Raw genomic sequence first — 16,522 nt, 5'->3', positions numbered from 1 at the left:
AAAACCTCCCCGAGATGAGGCCTGCGTGAGCAGGAGGTGTGGATAAGGCACACAGCCTTCTCCTGCGGGCAGTCCTTTCTCACTCCCTTCCCCGGTTTGTACACCCCCCACCCCCCTTTTTTTTTGTGTGTGATTACTACTGTTTGTAATGCATCCTGTTACAAAATGTCTCCCTCCCCACCCCCCTCCTTTTTCTTTTTTTTTTTTTTTAGGAGTGCCTCAATAGTGCAAAGCACCTACCGCTGCCGCTGTGCCCTGTGCACGCCACCAAGGGCCCCTTCTCCTGGACAGATGTGGCTGAAATCTGGGAGCAGACTCTCTTACTGGGGAGCCAACGCTCTGGCCAGGTTTCACCCACATCCTGGGAGGGGGGAGAGGCAGGAGCAGGGGAAGCAGGTGCCTTGCTCTAGAAGCCTTACACTCCTGCGAGTTGTTTTTACCAATGACAGTGCTGGGTCCAGTAGGCCGAGCGCTCTCTCTGTGCCATGGATCTCTCTTCTGATGCCCCTTGTGCAGCGGTGGGCAGGGAGATGGAAGAGGAGGTGGTGGGGGGGGGGGGGGGTGTCAGGTAGCCGTCCTCTCCTCCTTCATCTCAAACTCCCTCCATCCCCGCAAATGTCAATAATACACTACTGAATGCGTTTGCCTTGTAATTTATGTTGTTGTATGCACACAGTCCATTCACTGTAAAGTCGGAGGAGAAATATGCATTTCTTTAATAAAGGTTGCAGTCGTTACATGCGGAGTTTGGAGCCCTTAATCCTGGCTGGAGTGAGACTGGCTGCAGAGACAAGTCTGCTACCTTGCAGAGTCTTGCAGCATAACCCCCCCTGCGATGACTCAGGCAGGAGGCATTTCCTGGCACCAAGGGAAAGGGAAAGGCCCCCCCTCCTGCCAGAAATGCAAAACAGGCCAAGCCTCCTTGGGTTCCTTTGAAGGCTGTGATTGAGCCGGGTTACGAGAAAGGCGCCGGTTCACGGGGAAACTAAGCGGATGTTGGGTGGCAGCCGATCACAGCGCAGAACTCCTGGCCCAGAAGTGCTTGGTTCTCTGAGATCTCACTAGGCTAGACCCCCGCATTACCAGTCCTTGTTCACTACTTAGGTCTGAGCAAATGGTGGGGGGTTCAGGCCCTGGAAAGAGTTGGGATGGAGGCAGAAGAAAAAGCGCAAAGCAGGACTGTAAAAATCCTCAAGTCCCGGCATCAGCAGTGCACCTGGCGTGTTTGCTGTGTCTCTTTTCGGTTGGGATCCAAGGGAAGGGTCCGAGCCACGAGCCGAGTTATGCTCTCATCCTGGCCTTTGGCCAAGACCAAGAACCTGTACAATGAGAGTTGGGAGGGGGGACTCAATGACTTTACAGCCAAGGCCAAAGATAATAAACGCCCTTGTCGTTATTTTTCTTGTAATTATCAGGTTTCTGGCCTGCCTGCTCATGAACCTTCGTTCGAAACCACTCGGATTTTGTTCCCCTTTTATGTCCCCCCCAGGTGATGTCCCCCCCCAGGGTGATGATCCTTGGCCCACATGCATGGGCTGCAGCTCCGCCTGGGACCCCGTACAAGCCTTTCCCAGGGGGCTCTGCATGCTATTCCCACTCGTCTCCCCGCGTGTACCCTCCTTCCTATCCCTCCTAACGCACGCCAATTCAATTTGATATTAAAATTGGCCGCCGCTGTAAAAAGGAGGCACATGGGGAAGTTGCGCATCCCTAGCTCCTCCTTGGGGATTGGGTGCCCAGGAAAGGTGGCTAATCACTGCGGGTTAGGAAACGGACCACGCTCTTTAAACTCCGGCTGCCGGCGCAATATAAACGGCCTGGACCGTGATTCTGTTTTGGTTTTTTTTTTAGCGATTTTCTTTTACGTGATTCCGCTTTCCGAGGTCCCTCCTACTTAGTATCACGACAATACTAGTAGGGGGGTTGCCATAAGCCCTCGAGTGTGGCGGACCTTTACACGCTGGCGTAAAATTTTGCCACACTGCAAGGGTGCGTTGGCCGTGCAGGAAATCTTCTGCATCACGGGGATCGGCTAATAGCTTCCCCTACCTGTGCTTTACATGTAACGGGTGCCGATGGCTATGCACTCGATTGCACGCACGTTTTGGACGCACCAATCCCCGCTCTGCATCCAAAATGCCCGTTCAACCGTGTGCCGAGCCACGCGCTAGCCGCAGCGCACGGTACTGCATCAGCCTGATGTAAGTATCCGGGTCTACAAGGCTCCGTTACCACAGCAAACAGAACCACTCTGTCCCGTCTCCCCCCCTCTTGGTCCGACAACGGCCCGCTGGGCGAGTTCCGGGTTCCCAAAAGAAACAGCCGCACCGCTTTCTGCAGCATCTCGTGCACATCAGGGTCAGGCCAATGAGGGTCGTTAGGGGAAAAATGACGCTCGTGCGTCCGGTAACAGGAGAACGGGACTGGTGAAGCTGGGTTCTGCGGGGCTCGTCATCTGGTGGCGCTGGTTAGAAACACGTTTCAGCAGGTCCGTTCGATAGCAGCGCCGTGCCCTGAGCTTCCCCGGTTCATGTCTCATTTGTACATTTGCAGCTTTGGAGGCCTTCCCCCACAGTAAATATCGAGGATGCTGCATTTGGAAGTGAGAAGAGTAGGGAGCACCGTCACTCGTAGAGCCAGTAGATGCAGGCATGTTACACCAATATGCGGAGTGGGCTTCCTTGCCCAAGTGCGCTTCGAAAACTATCCCGCGCAAGTTAACGCCTGCTGAAATCATTCATTTTACCTGCGCTTTTTAAAATCCCCAACTCCGCCACCAGGAATGCCCCCACTCAAGATGGGAGCTAGGCCTGGATCTCGGCATTTCCTTTGCCTGGTGCTGAAGCACCGCTCTCTCTGCTGATGACAGAGCCTGTGAGCTAGGCCTGGATCTCGGCATTTCCTTTGCCTGGTGCTGAAGCACCGCTCTCTCTGCTGATGACAGAGCCTGTGAGCTAGGCCTGGATCTCGGCATTTCCTTTGCCTGGCGCTGAAGCACCGCTCTCTCTGCTGATGACAGAGCCTGTGAGCTAGGCCTGGATCTCGGCATTTCCTTTGCCTGGCGCTGAAGCACCGCTCTCTCTGCTGATGACAGAGCCTGTGAGCTAGGCCTGGATCTCGGCATTTCCCTTGCCTGGCGCTGAAGCACCGCTGTCTCTGCTGATGACAGAGCCTGTGAGCTAGGCCTGGATCTCGGCATTTCCCTTGCCTGGCGCTGAAGCACCGCTCTCTCTGCTGATGACAGAGCCTGTGAGCTAGGCCTGGATCTCGGCATTTCCCTTGCCTGGCGCTGAAGCACCGCTGTCTCTGCTGATGACAGAGCCTGTGAGCTAGGCCTGGATCTCGGCATTTCCTTTGCCTGGCGCTGAAGCACCGCTGTCTCTGCTGATGACAGAGCCTGTGAGCTAGGCCTGGATCTCGGCATTTCCCTTGCCTGGCGCTGAAGCACCGCTGTCTCTGCTGATGACAGAGCCTGTGAGCTAGGCCTGGATCTCGGCATTTCCCTTGCCTGGCGCTGAAGCACCGCTGTCTCTGCTGATGACAGAGCCTGTGAGCTAGGCCTGGATCTCGGCATTTCCTTTGCCTGGCGCTGAAGCACCGCTCTCTCTGCTGATGACAGAGCCTGTGAGCTAGGCCTGGATCTCGGCATTTCCTTTGCCTGGCGCTGAAGCACCGCTCTCTCTGCTGATGACAGAGCCTGTGAGCTAGGCCTGGATCTCGGCATTTCCCTTGCCTGGCGCTGAAGCACCGCTGTCTCTGCTGATGACAGAGCCTGTGAGCTAGGCCTGGATCTCGGCATTTCCCTTGCCTGGCGCTGAAGCACCGCTGTCTCTGCTGATGACAGAGCCTGTGAGCTAGGCCTGGATCTCGGCATTTCCCTTGCCTGGCGCTGAAGCACCGCTGTCTCTGCTGATGACAGAGCCTGTGAGCTAGGCCTGGATCTCGGCATTTCCTTTGCCTGGCGCTGAAGCACCGCTGTCTCTGCTGATGACAGAGCCTGTGAGCTAGGCCTGGATCTCGGCATTTCCCTTGCCTGGCGCTGAAGCACCGCTGTCTCTGCTGATGACAGAGCCTGTGAGCTAGGCCTGGATCTCGGCATTTCCTTTGCCTGGCGCTGAAGCACCGCTGTCTCTGCTGATGACAGAGCCTGTGAGCTAGGCCTGGATCTCGGCATTTCCTTTGCCTGGCGCTGAAGCACCGCTCTCTCTGCTGATGACAGAGCCTGTGAGCTAGGCCTGGATCTCGGCATTTCCCTTGCCTGGCGCTGAAGCACCGCTGTCTCTGCTGATGACAGAGCCTGTGAGCTAGGCCTGGATCTCGGCATTTCCTTTGCCTGGCGCTGAAGCACCGCTGTCTCTGCTGATGACAGAGCCTGTGAGCTAGGCCTGGATCTCGGCATTTCCTTTGCCTGGCGCTGAAGCACCGCTCTCTCTGCTGATGACAGAGCCTGTGAGCTAGGCCTGGATCTCGGCATTTCCTTTGCCTGGCGCTGAAGCACCGCTCTCTCTGCTGATGACAGAGCCTGTGAGCTAGGCCTGGATCTCGGCATTTCCTTTGCCTGGCGCTGAAGCACCGCTCTCTCTGCTGAGGACAGAGCCTGTGGGCCGGGGCCGGGGCACACCCCCCCCCCCCCCACTCCCTGCACAGAGTGCCAGCATCTTGTCCCGTCTCACAGGGCCCTGCGCTGACTTGCGCTGCCTGAACGTGGCCGAATAAAAAGAAAATCGTCCTCAGGTCCGGAGGTGAGAGAGGAGATGGGAGAGGAAACCAAGGGGAACATTTGGGCAAGACCTCGCATCTTCCGATGGTTTTGGGAGGGAGAGGAACCCCCCCCCCCCCATATGAAAAGGGAGACACCCCCTTCTGGGGATTTCAGAAGGAGGGAAACTCCCCAATGTTTTCTGGGGGGGGGGGTCACCAGTTTACTCGCGCCTCAGGCGGGTAATTACGTAAAAGTCCAAACTTCTGTGCCTAGCGGAGAACGCCTTTCTTAAACTATTACCCTTAGAGTATGTTTGTCGTGTAATGTCCAAGCGACAGCAGAAATACCCCTGTTATGCCGTCTATTTCATCGGTTCAGCTGACAGCGCCACAGAAGGCAAGGGCCCGGAGTCAGGATTTCTCCACCCCCTCCCCCCGTGCGTGTGCGACTTATTCGCAACCTAAAGCCTCCCAGACAGTTGCACTCCAGCAGGACTGGCCAGCAATTCATTTTCAGAGAAAGAAGAAGACGGCGAGAGAAAAACGTGTCTTTATTCTCAGCTGGAATGAGTCGGAAGACAGTGGATTTCTTTGTCTCCGAGCACGGGATGCGGTCTTCTTCCGTGGACCGTGGCGGCTGAGAAGGGCACCTGGGTTTGTTGCCTTGCAGGACCCCCAGTACCGTGCCTCGGCTCCTCTCTGTACGACGGCAGAGTTATCGGATGGGAATAGCGCAGGCCCCTTCCCCGCTGCTGGAACGTTATCGCTTTTTAGCCCAGTTTTACAAAGAGAACCATAGCAATCAAAATAGACACCAGCTGCAAAAAAAAGAAAGGGGTTTCATCGTGTGCCACTGCAGACGGACAGGACGGAGAAGGAAACCCGCTCTATCTACCTGCCACTCACTGTGCCCCCCTTACACAACAGGAAACTGCTTTCACCTGGCCCTATGGCAAGAGCGTTTGTAAAGTGACTGACAGGCAGCCACCAAAGACTTTATATTCTATCTGGGAAAAAAAACAAACCCTAAAACAGAAAATAAAACAGGTGGCATCAGCTGAACGTGAAGTGGAATGGGATGCAACCAAGTTGTCTTGAAATAATTTTGCCATTTCTTACATTTTAAGTGTCCCACTGCAAGGACTCAAGGCGACGATAAAATTACTTCTATAGCATAACAGGAAACTACAAATCATCTCAGTGAAAGGCTTGGGTCCCATCACTGCTTTCTGTAATGTAATGGAAGTGACTTCCAAAGCGAGAAAGACCTGGTTACGGTGTCCTGGAATCAGCAACGTACCCGGGTAAACTGCCTGGAAATTGCTCTCCGCATGGGCTAAGCTGCATCCGGGGCCGTGTTTTGGGCGAGATCAGAAAATATCATTTATTTTATTTATTTAAAGGTTTTTTATATACCGCGGCACGTTTCAAAACATCACCACGGTTTACAATGAACAATAATTTAGCAACAGGCTTTACAATCAATTCAGAAAGAACAAGCATATACCAATAAGGTCAGCGAACAATAAGTCCACATATAGTACAATTGAATCCCGTCTAATCTCCTGGGAGAAACTATGTATAATTACAAACTATATATGACGAGGTGCATTAGGTTCAAATAACAATAAATAATAATAATAATATACAAACTATTTGTATATCACTGACACTGTACATAACCCAGTGAGCCTCCTGCACTCCCTCAGTATTTCTTTGTCTCCAGCAGTGCCCTGTACGTACCCAGATCAGTCCAGACTCCTGGGTTTTGCCCTCCCTGCCAGCAGATGGAGACAGAGAGAGTCTCACTGACACTGTACATAACCCAGTGAGCCTCCTGCACTCCCTCAGTATTTCTCTGTCTCCAGCAGTGCCCTGTACATACCCAGATCAGTCCAGACTCCTGGGTTTTACCTCCCTGCCAGCAGATGGAGACAGAGAGAGTCTCACTGACACTGTACATAACCCAGTGTGCCTCCTGCACTCCCTCAGTATTTCTCTGTCTCCAGCAGTTCCCTGTATGTACCCAGATCAGTCCAGACTCCTGGGTTTTACCTCCCTGCCAGCAGATGGAGAAGAGAGAGTCTCACTGACACTGTACATAACCCAGCATGCCTCCTGCATCCCTCAGTATTTCTCTGTCTCCAGCAGTTCCCTGTATGTACCCAGATCAGTCCAGACTCCTGGGGTATGTATCCCTGCCAGCAGATGGAGACAGAATCTCACTGACACTGTACATAACCCAGTGTGCCACCTGCAGTCCCTCAGTATTTCTCTGTCTCCAGCAGTTCCTTGCACGTACCCAGATCAGTCCAGACTCCTGGGTTTTGCCCTCCCTGCCAGCAGATGGAGACAGAGAGAGTCTCACTGACACTGTACATAACCCAGTGTGCCACCTGCAGTCCCTCAGTATTTCTCTGTCTCCAGCAGTTCCCTGTATGTACCCAGATCAGTCCAGACTCCTGGGTTTTACCTCCCTGCCAGCAGATGGAGACAGAGAGAGTCTCACTGACACTGTACATAACCCAGTGTGCCACCTGCACTCCCTCAGTATTTCTCTGTCTCCAGCAGTTCCCTGTATGTACCCAGATCAGTCCAGACTCCTGGGTTTTACCTCCCTGCCAGCAGATGGAGACAGAGAGAGTCTCACTGACACTGTACATAACCCAGTGTGCCTCCTGCACTCCCTCAGTATTCCTCTGTCTCCAGCAGTTCCCTGTATGTACCCAGATCAGTCCAGACTCCTGGGTTTTACCTCCCTGCCAGCAGGAGACAGAGAGAGTCTCACTGACACTGTACATAACCCAGTGTGCCTCCTGCAGTCCCTCAGTATTTCTCTGTCTCCAGCAGTTCCCTGTATGTACCCAGATCAGTCCAGACTCCTGGGTTTTACCTCCCTGCCAGCAGATGGAGACAGAGAGAGTCTCCCTGACACTGTACATAACCCAGTGTGCCTCCTGCACTCCCTCAGTATTCCTCTGTCTCCAGCAGTTCCCTGTATGTATCCATATCAGTCCAGACTCCTGGGTTTTACCTCCCTGCCAGCAGATGGAGACAGAGAGAGTCTCACTGACACTGTACATAACCCAGTGTGCCTCCTACACTCCCTCAGTATTTCTCTGCATCCAGCAGTTCCTTGTATGTACCCAGATCAGTCCAGACTCCTGGGTTTTACCTCCCTGCCAGCAGGAGACAGAGAGAGTCTCACTGACACTGTACATAACCCAGTGTATCTCCTGCACTCCCTCAGTATTTCTCTGTCTCCAGCAGTGCCCTGTACATACCCAGATCAGTCCAGACTCCTGGGGTATGTATCCCTGCCAGCAGATGGAGACAGAGAGAGTCTCACTGACACTGTACATAACCCAGTGTGCCTCCTGCACTCCCTCAGTATTTCTCTGTCTCCAGCAGTTCCCTGTATGTACCCAGATCAGTCCAGACTCCTGGGTTTTGCCTCCCTGCCAGCAGATGGAGACAGAGAGAGAGTCACTGACACTGTACAAATTTCGCCAGAGCACTCAGGAGCATCCCACTTTCGAACAACCAACTTATTTACTTCCTCGGTAAAGGAAAAGCCTTTGGTGGCCCACACAGCCCATCCAGTACAGGGTCCCCCCCCTTACTGTCTGATTCTCCCTATGTGACCTTGATCCCCAGCTCGTCGAGCACATGTGGAATGAGAGGACGTGGCTCTTACTTATGGAATAATCTGACCACCCTAGGGTGATCCCCTTCCACGACCAGAACCTCCTCAGGATTTGACAATCCCTTATTCGCATCTGGCCCTTCATCTGCAGGTGCGTCCATAAGATCATTGCCAAGATCATCTCCAGGATCGTACCCCGGACCCTGCCATGGAGCCAAGGGCACCCCTTCTCATCCCTGATTTATACCTTAACACTTGGCTTTTGAGGCCCTAACAGTCCTGCTCCACAGGGGTCCTGGTTCCCTCTCTCAGCCGGTAGCCAGAAGCAGGATCTCAAACACCCTGCTCACCCTGCTCTACCCGAGAGATGGCTCACGAACCTAAAACCTCAGGGAGCCATCTCTTCTGAGTTATCCACAAACTTCCTTCTTTCTTTCTCCTATATTCCTTTTTTGTTTTAAATTCCAGAACTGCAGGTTTGCACCTCTACCATCTGCTGGAGACAGAGAAATACTGAGGGACTATGGGTGGCACTCTCGGTTATGTAGCAGCACCTGAAGTTTTTAATTCTCTATCTCCTTCTGCTGGTAGGGATGCAAACCCCACTTGTCTGGACTGATCTGGGGTATGAACAGGAACTTGGATTCTCCTGGGACACAGCTATACTCCTCTGACAAACCTTGAATTTGCTTATGACCAGCAGAAATGGTTCTGAGCGTTGGCAGATCTGCCCAGGTAAAAACTGGCTAAGTGGGCACAGACTGCAGAATATGGGCGTTCCTGTGGGCCTGCTTAGGTCGGCGAGGGGAAAAGCTCATGCACATGTCATTTTGAAACGAGCAGGCGCTACGTGGGTGGGTGCTTTTAACGCAGAACTTGTGCTAATTTTCAAAGGAGAAACTACGCTTGTCATCTCCCTCGGAAAACCTGCAGAAAGGGGGTGTGTGTGTGTGTGCGTTAGATCCCCATGGGATGGTTCAAAATTGCCCCACCTGCTCCCGGGCACTACATGAGGCATGCAGTCAATATACACTTACAACTTCCAGTTTTTCTCCAAAGAATAACATTTGAACTGTCTGCATTGTCCTGTTTGCCTATTTACTTGTACTTAGAAACCTGTCTAACCCAACCCAATTCCACTTTCTTGCTGATAGTTAAGAGTCAAAGCCCTGTAGCAGAGACTTAATATTTTGTTAAACTTACTTCTAATCCTGTGACAGCAGCTGTAACTGCACCAACAACCAAACTGTGATTCTGGAGCGCCACACGCATCACCTTGAAACAGCCCTAAATGGCACAAGAAGCCTTGGTTTAAACTCGCAGGTTACTGAGGTGCACCGGCATAGAAATTCTGACCGAGTGGCGATGGCCACAGACGGCTGAGACACTGGTCGGTCAGAGTGGCTCTGCTCTCCTTGCAAAATTCTCACTTCCAAAATGGGAAAGCGATATAAAGTACACTCTGAGCCTAATAACCACAGACTACATCAGAGAGCTCAACAAAGTATGTCTGAATGTGCATTATTTCTTCACGCTGACCTGATGAAGAGAGAATAACTTTACAAAGCTTGCCTCGGATCTTATTATTAGGCCAATAAAAAGCTATCGCCTACAACGCTTTGTTGACGCTCTTTCCATGTATCCAAGAGGACGAACACCGCAACCCCAATCCTTTGCTCTGAATGTGGCAAATTTCGGGATCATTTTCTAACAACAGAAAGCACTGTATTTGGTTTGGTACACATTAGCCTGTGCTTTAAATAAAGGGGCGTTACCTCTGAGAAAATGACGGCGCTGCTCACGTTTTTCCCATTGCAGGCAGGACTGGCCGGGGTCCAGCAGCAGGCCTTGGGGTACACCAGGCCGGAGCGATTTACAAACTGAGATGCAGAAAAGTCGGTGTAATTATTAAACCCGCAACACTTCAACTGGGAAAGAGAAAAAAAGTGGAGATTAAGATGAGCTTCCAACCGCTTTGTGCATTCAGAGAGGTGCTTGGCGTTTTGCTGGGTTCTCCCGCCCGCCCGTGGGAGTAAAGGATCTGTGCAGCCGCTAAACCTTGTGCGGTGGGGAAGAGTGTCTCTTCCTGGGCTGCCATGAACACCTTTGGGGGTTTTGTAGTAGGAAAAAAAAATAACAGAAACCATTAAAGGCGACGCAGCACCTAGCGGAGAAAGAGAACTAGGCCTATCCTTTACCTACCTTTCTCATGAGGAAGTCCCAGCCCAGAGTCACGGAGCCGTCTTTAATATATTCAGCGTCATAATCTTCCTTTAGGGAGATCAGCCCTTTATCATGAAGAATGCCTTCAACCTAGAAGACAAAATGTTAAACAAAAATCCAATGGAGGAAAGACTTCTCAAACAGTGCGCAAGGTTTTACTCTTCCATTACTAAACTCCAGGAGGAGGTGCATTTTAGGGGGGGAAAAATCAAATCACTTCTGTCACGTCTCACAGCAATATCCGCTCTTAGCTTCTCTACAACTTGTTTTATTACACATCTCTTGGATATGGTATTTGATTTATCAGTTAAAGGAAGATGAAGGCACAGGCAACCCCCAGAGCCCCTCCGCCGTATGATCTGTAAAACAAAACACGAGTAAATATCACAAGAGAAAGTGAATTCATTATACTCACAATCTGCGAAAAAGCTAACGCTAGAACAGCTGCTGCAATTTTTGCAATAAACATTGCCATCATAGTCATGATGAACTGCAAAACAATTTAAAATAAATAGGTTAGATGTTTTGAATGCACTGAATTACATAAGCAGATGAGAAATATATATCACTTTCCGGTAATCAGCCAAGCAGTCCTCCAAAAGGTCAAGCTACGTCAGAAAGCGGGAATGGACTAATTAGGCTGGTGAGAGGATGAAGGGTGTCCTGTGTGGGTCTCTCACGTCACTGGAGCAAGCCAATGTCTCTTGCAATACAGACAGCAACCCCAAGTTTGGAAGCTCCTGTAACCCCACTCTCCTGACTGGCCCTGCCTTCGTGTCCTCCTCATAGCTCACTTGGAAGTCTCAAAACCGAGCGGGGCTTCCGGCTTTCTCTTTACTTTCACAGCCGATGCAGATACTGCAAGCCGCCCCGATGCTGCCCGTCAGACTAAGGGATCAATCTGGCCAGTATGAAATAATTTCCTACTGCTTGTGTGCTCGCATCTTTTGTGACACTGACGCTCCACAGGAGCTGTAAAAAAGCAGCGCAAAGGATTTCAAAAATAAAACGACCAATTCTATGTGTAGGTGACCTCTGAAAAAGTTAGTGAATCTGACATACGGCCCTGTGAACAGACAAAACATAAAAGACGGAAATAAAACCCTCAGAGTCCCAGGTTTAGTTACTAAAACATGTTTTATACATGAAAAAAAAAACGTATGAGTTATTTCCAGGCTCCAGTGGTTTCCATTACATATTTAGGGGTAGATTTTCAAACATACGCACGCATCTACGCATGTGCGGTTCCCGGCGCTCACACGTGGACGCGCCGATTTTATAACATGTGCGTGCACATGCACACCGGATCTTCATTCAAAAATTGGAAGAAGGATCCAACAGAAGAAAATAGGATAAAGCATAAATGCTGGCAAGTTAAATGTAAGACATTGATAAGACAGGCTAAGAGAGAATTTGAAAAGAAGTTTGCTGTAGAGGCAAAAACTCACAGTAAAAACTTTTTTAAATGTATCCGAAGCAGAAAGCCTGTGAGGGAGTCAGTTGGACCGTTAGATGATCGAGGGGTTAAAGGGGCACTTAGAGAGGATAAGGCCATCGCGGAAGGATTAAATGATTTCTTTGCTTCGGTGTTTACTGAAGAGGATGTTGGGGAGGTACCCGTAATGGAGAAGGTTTTCATGGGTAATGATTCAGATGGACTGAACCAAATCACGGTGAACCTAGAAGATGTGGTAGGCCTGATTGACAAACTGAAGAGTAGCAAATCACCCGGACCAGATGGTATACACCCCAGAGTTCTGAAGGAACTAAAAAATGAAATTTCAGACCTATTAGTAAAAATTTGTAACTTATCATTAAAATCATCCATTGTACCTGAAGACTGGAGGGTGGCTAATGTAACCCCAATATTTAAAAAGGGCTCCAGGGGCGATCCAGGAAACTACAGACCGGTTAGCCTGACTTCAGTGCCAGGAAAAATAGTGGAAAGTGTTCTAAACATCAAAATCACAGAACATATAGAAAGACATGGTTTAATGGAACAAAGTCAGCATGGCTTTACCCAGGGCAAGTCTTGCCTCACAAATCTGCTTCACTTTTATGAAGGGGTTAATAAACATGTGGATAAAGGTGAACCGGTAGATGTAGTATACTTGGATTTTCAGAAGGCGTTTGACAAAGTTCCTCATGAGAGGCTTCTAGGAAAAGTAAAAAGTCATGGGATAGGTGGCGATGTCCTTTCGTGGATTGCAAACTGGCTAAAAGACAGGAAACAGAGAGTAGGATTAAATGGGTAATTTTCTCAGTGGAAGGGAGTGGACAGTGGAGTGCCTCAGGGATCTGTATTGGGACCCTTACTGTTCAATATATTTATAAATGATCTGGAAAGAAATACGACGAGTGAGATAATCAAATTTGCAGATGACACAAAATTGTTCAGAGTAGTTAAATCACAAGCGGATTGTGATAAATTGCAGGAGGACCTTGTGAGACTGGAAAATTGGGCATCCAAATGGCAGATGAAATTTAATGTGGATAAGTGCAAGGTGATGCATATAGGGAAAAATAACCCATGTTATATGTGTAACTAACATAATGGATAGCCCTGATTTGTTTTAATGGCTGTTTTTTGTATTATATTGTAAATTGTTACGATGGCTCGTCTCAGTGGCAGTATAGAAAACTAACTAACTAACTAAAGAATATATTGAAATCGTCGGCTCAGTGAGCTGCGGCAGTCAAAAAGCAAACAGAATGTTGGGAATTATTAGGAAGGGAATGGAGAATAAAACGGAAAATGTCATAATGCCTCTGTATCGCTCCATGGTGAGACCGCACCTTGAATACTGTGTACAATTCTGGTCACCACATCTCAAAAAAGATATAATTGCGATGGAGAAGATACAGAGAAGGGCTACCAAAATGATAAAGGGGATGGAACAGCTCCCCTATGAGGAAAGACTAAAGAGGTTAGGACTTTTCAGCTTGGAGAAGAGACGACTGAGGGGGGATATGATAGAGGTGTTTAAAATCATGAGAGGTCTAGAACGGGTAGATGTGAATCGGTTATTTACTCTTTTGGACAGTAGAAAGTCTAGGGGGCACTCCATGAAGTTAGCATGGGGCACATTTAAAACTAATCGGAGAAAGTTCTTTTTTACTCAACGCACAATTAAACTCTGGAATTTGTTGCCAGAGGATGTGGTTAGTGCAGTTAGTGTAGCTGGGTTTAAAAAAGAATTGGATAAGTTCTTGGAGGAGAAGTCCATTACCTGCTATTAAGTTCACTTAGAGAATAGCCACTGCCATTAGCAATGGTTACATGGAATAGACTTAGTGTTTGGGCACTTGCCAGGTTCTTGTGGCCTGGATTGGCCACTGTTGGAAACAGGATGCTGGGCTTGATGGACCCTTGGTCTGACCCAGTATGGCATTTTCTTATGTTCTTAGCCGTCTCTTTTCCAAACTGGAGAGCCCTGATTTGTTTAGCCGAGGCGTTCCATCCACTTTATCACTGTTGCTGCTCTTCTCTGCACCTTTTCTAATTCTTCTTTTATTTTTAAAATGGAGCAACCAAAACTGCACCCAATTCCCAAGGTACGGTCGCATCATGGATTCTCCGGGTTTATTATTATTATTTTCCATTCCTTTCCAAATAATGTATAACCTTCTATTTGCACCACAGACTGCGCTGAGGACTTCAGTGTATTGTCCACAGTGACTCCAAGGTCCTTTTCCTGGGTGCTGACTCCTAATACAGAACTCAGCATTTAGTAAGGATTTCTTTTCCCTATGTGCAGCATTTTGCACATAATGTCGAAAGATCCTCCTGCAATACCTGATGACTTCAGCCACTGCTCCCTTTTCTAGATCCTATTTCTTTCCTTAGCAAGAGAGGACGCTTTCTGACTGTAGTTACCCAATGAAGCCACATTCTGCTTGGGTCTTTCTACTAAAACTGCCATGCATTATCTCTGCACAAATCAGCATACCGTCATGAGGAGAAATCGGCTTTCCTTGATCGCACCCAGGCATCCCAGGAAACCGAGCACAGTCAGCATGAGGCCTACCACTATGCAAAAGTAGCCAATGTTGAAGAAGTGTGTTGCATGGGAACCCAGGATCTTGGCAAAGAGTCCACTTCCGTATCTGATCCATATACCCAGCCCTACCAGAACACCACCGGAAATCTGTAAAAGACAAAAGTAATTCCTTTATGTATTCAAGTTCGTGGAAATAATAGTTTTTCAAAGGAAAGAGAGGTGCTGTTTTTAGATTACATGTGGAGACGACATGGCTCGATGCTAGGGTCACCGCATACGTTAAAGATCCCCAGTGATAAGAGAAGTGTTATAATAGCAACAAACCTCTGTTCCAGCAAATCCCCCCCCCCCCCCCTTGCCCTTGTCCATGGAAGACTAATGTCCAATTGTTAAAATGTCTGGAAGATTTTTAACGCCGTATTGGAGGGGAACAGACAAACCCAGAGTTTAGAAGCAACCCAACGGCAAAACCTCAGGTCCTGGGCCCGAGGAAAGCTTGTGTTGCTGGATTTCGGCTAGCTGTCTAGCGGTACTACTAATCCCTTACCCAACCTGTTCGTTGCTTGTCATTGACCGGGGCTTACTACCAGCAGACTAACAAACCCCCCCCCCCCTTTCGCCTTAAAAGCCCCGCAAAACAAACCCCCACCCTGTTAAAAAAAAAAGTCGTCCAATAGGAAAAACGAGAATGCACCCAGGAATACAATTTTAAGACTCCTCTTCCAAAGTAGTCTGAACTCTTACTCCGAACCGATTCGGGCGCCATCCCAACCCACCCCGCTTCCTCCTTCAAGAGGAACATAGAGCCCGGACCGGCTCGGATTTGCTACGCAAGGGGACTCCTAAAGCATTAAACACCCCCCCCCCACCAGCACACTTCATTTCTGTTGCTCGTTGTTTTGAAGGAATTTATGGAGGTTTATGTTTAGGGGTTGCTCTTCGGGGAGTGGGGGGGTGCGGGTGGGTGGGGTGGGGACGACTTCCAGCCCCTCCGAAATCATACGCACGAAGATGATGGAGTTGAAGAAAAACATCATGTACTTCAGGCAGACGTAGAAGCTGTGCAGCCCTGAGGAGGGCACCCTGGAAGAGGCCACCGAAAAGGCCATGGCCTCCCGGGGCCTCGTGAACGTGCGACGAATAGCGGCACCGTCTTCACGAAGGCACGCCAAAAAAAAATAAAATTAAATATATGGTTTTATAATGATAATACTTTTGAAAGCAATAAAGAAAAATCATATACTGTGGTAAATAAAACAAATAATAATATTACTTAATTTGGAGGGGTGCCTTTTATCAAATATATACTTAGGTATATAGATGGAAAATACGCCTATATATATATATATAGACATAGATATATATATATATATATATATATATAATTTTATTTTTTTTTAATTTTCACATTTAGTCATAAGAGCTAGAAAATCATTCCAGCCAGGGGGCGCACCGCCACACGACGCTTCCCGCCCTCACGGAGGCAGACTGCGCATGCGCGCCCGCCAACGGCCCTCGGAGGTTTGTTGGTTCCGAAAGAGAAGGCGAGGGAAAGGGGAAAGGGCGGGGGCCGCGTGACAGGGAAGCGCACGCGCAGTGCAAGCTACCCGCTCGCGGCACCGCCCGCCGCCCTTCTCCACCTCTGGCTCCGCCCATATTGTTGTTGTTGTTGGGGTTTTTTTTTTTTGCACGCACGCGCGCGCGCGGGAAGAGGAAAGGCGGGAAGGGGAGAAGGGAGGGAGGAAAGCAAAAAGGACCTAAAATGATCGCATGGGAGGGTGGCTTAAGCCTCACCCCCCCCCCCCCTCCACCCAGGGCCTGGCCTTGTTGCAGTCAGAGACGGGGAATTTCGCTGCCTTTATCAGGAGGGTGCGAAGGAGTGGAGTAATAATGATAATGAATAAAAGAGGCAAAGAAAGAAAACCCGCACTCCCCACCTTTGCACCCGTTC

General features: G+C 49.5%; 1 protein-coding gene across 2 annotated transcripts; it reads right to left on the bottom strand.

The window, feature by feature from the left end:
• Nucleotides 1-5,235: 5,235 nt before the first annotated feature.
• Nucleotides 5,236-15,854, bottom strand: LOC115082344 (tetraspanin-1-like). 2 transcript variants are annotated; one of them, XM_029586580.1, is made up of 7 exons: nucleotides 15,579-15,852; nucleotides 14,521-14,718; nucleotides 10,986-11,060; nucleotides 10,550-10,660; nucleotides 10,123-10,275; nucleotides 9,551-9,634; nucleotides 5,236-5,519 (listed from the first exon to the last, which is right to left on the bottom strand). In XM_029586580.1, exons 1-7 carry the CDS (start codon nucleotides 15,678-15,680, stop codon nucleotides 5,472-5,474), a joined length of 771 nt encoding a protein of 256 aa, XP_029442440.1. In that variant the 5' UTR covers nucleotides 15,681-15,852; the 3' UTR covers nucleotides 5,236-5,471. The 2 variants fall into 2 exon arrangements, with proteins under 2 accessions (XP_029442440.1, XP_029442441.1); XM_029586581.1 differs by lacking the exon at nucleotides 9,551-9,634 and having other exon boundaries at nucleotides 15,579-15,854.
• Nucleotides 15,855-16,522: the final 668 nt, after the last annotated feature.

Source organism: Rhinatrema bivittatum, unplaced genomic scaffold (genome assembly GCF_901001135.1).
Source record: "Rhinatrema bivittatum unplaced genomic scaffold, aRhiBiv1.1, whole genome shotgun sequence".
NCBI classification, from domain to species: Eukaryota; Metazoa; Chordata; class Amphibia; order Gymnophiona; family Rhinatrematidae; genus Rhinatrema; species Rhinatrema bivittatum.
This window is presented reverse-complemented; position numbering and strand designations above follow the sequence as displayed.

Coding starts and splice junctions, on each gene's coding strand:
- LOC115082344 (XM_029586580.1), bottom strand. CDS start 15,680: ATGGCCTTTTCGGTGGCCTCTTCCAGGGTGCCCTCCTCAGGGCTGCAC. Junction 11,061..14,520: donor GCCGATTTCTCCTCATGACG/GTATGCTGATTT, acceptor ATTGTTTTGCAG/TTCATCATGACTATGATGGC. Junction 9,635..10,122: donor GCGCCGTCATTTTCTCAGAG/GTAACGCCCCTT, acceptor TGTGCCATTTAG/GGCTGTTTCAAGGTGATGCG.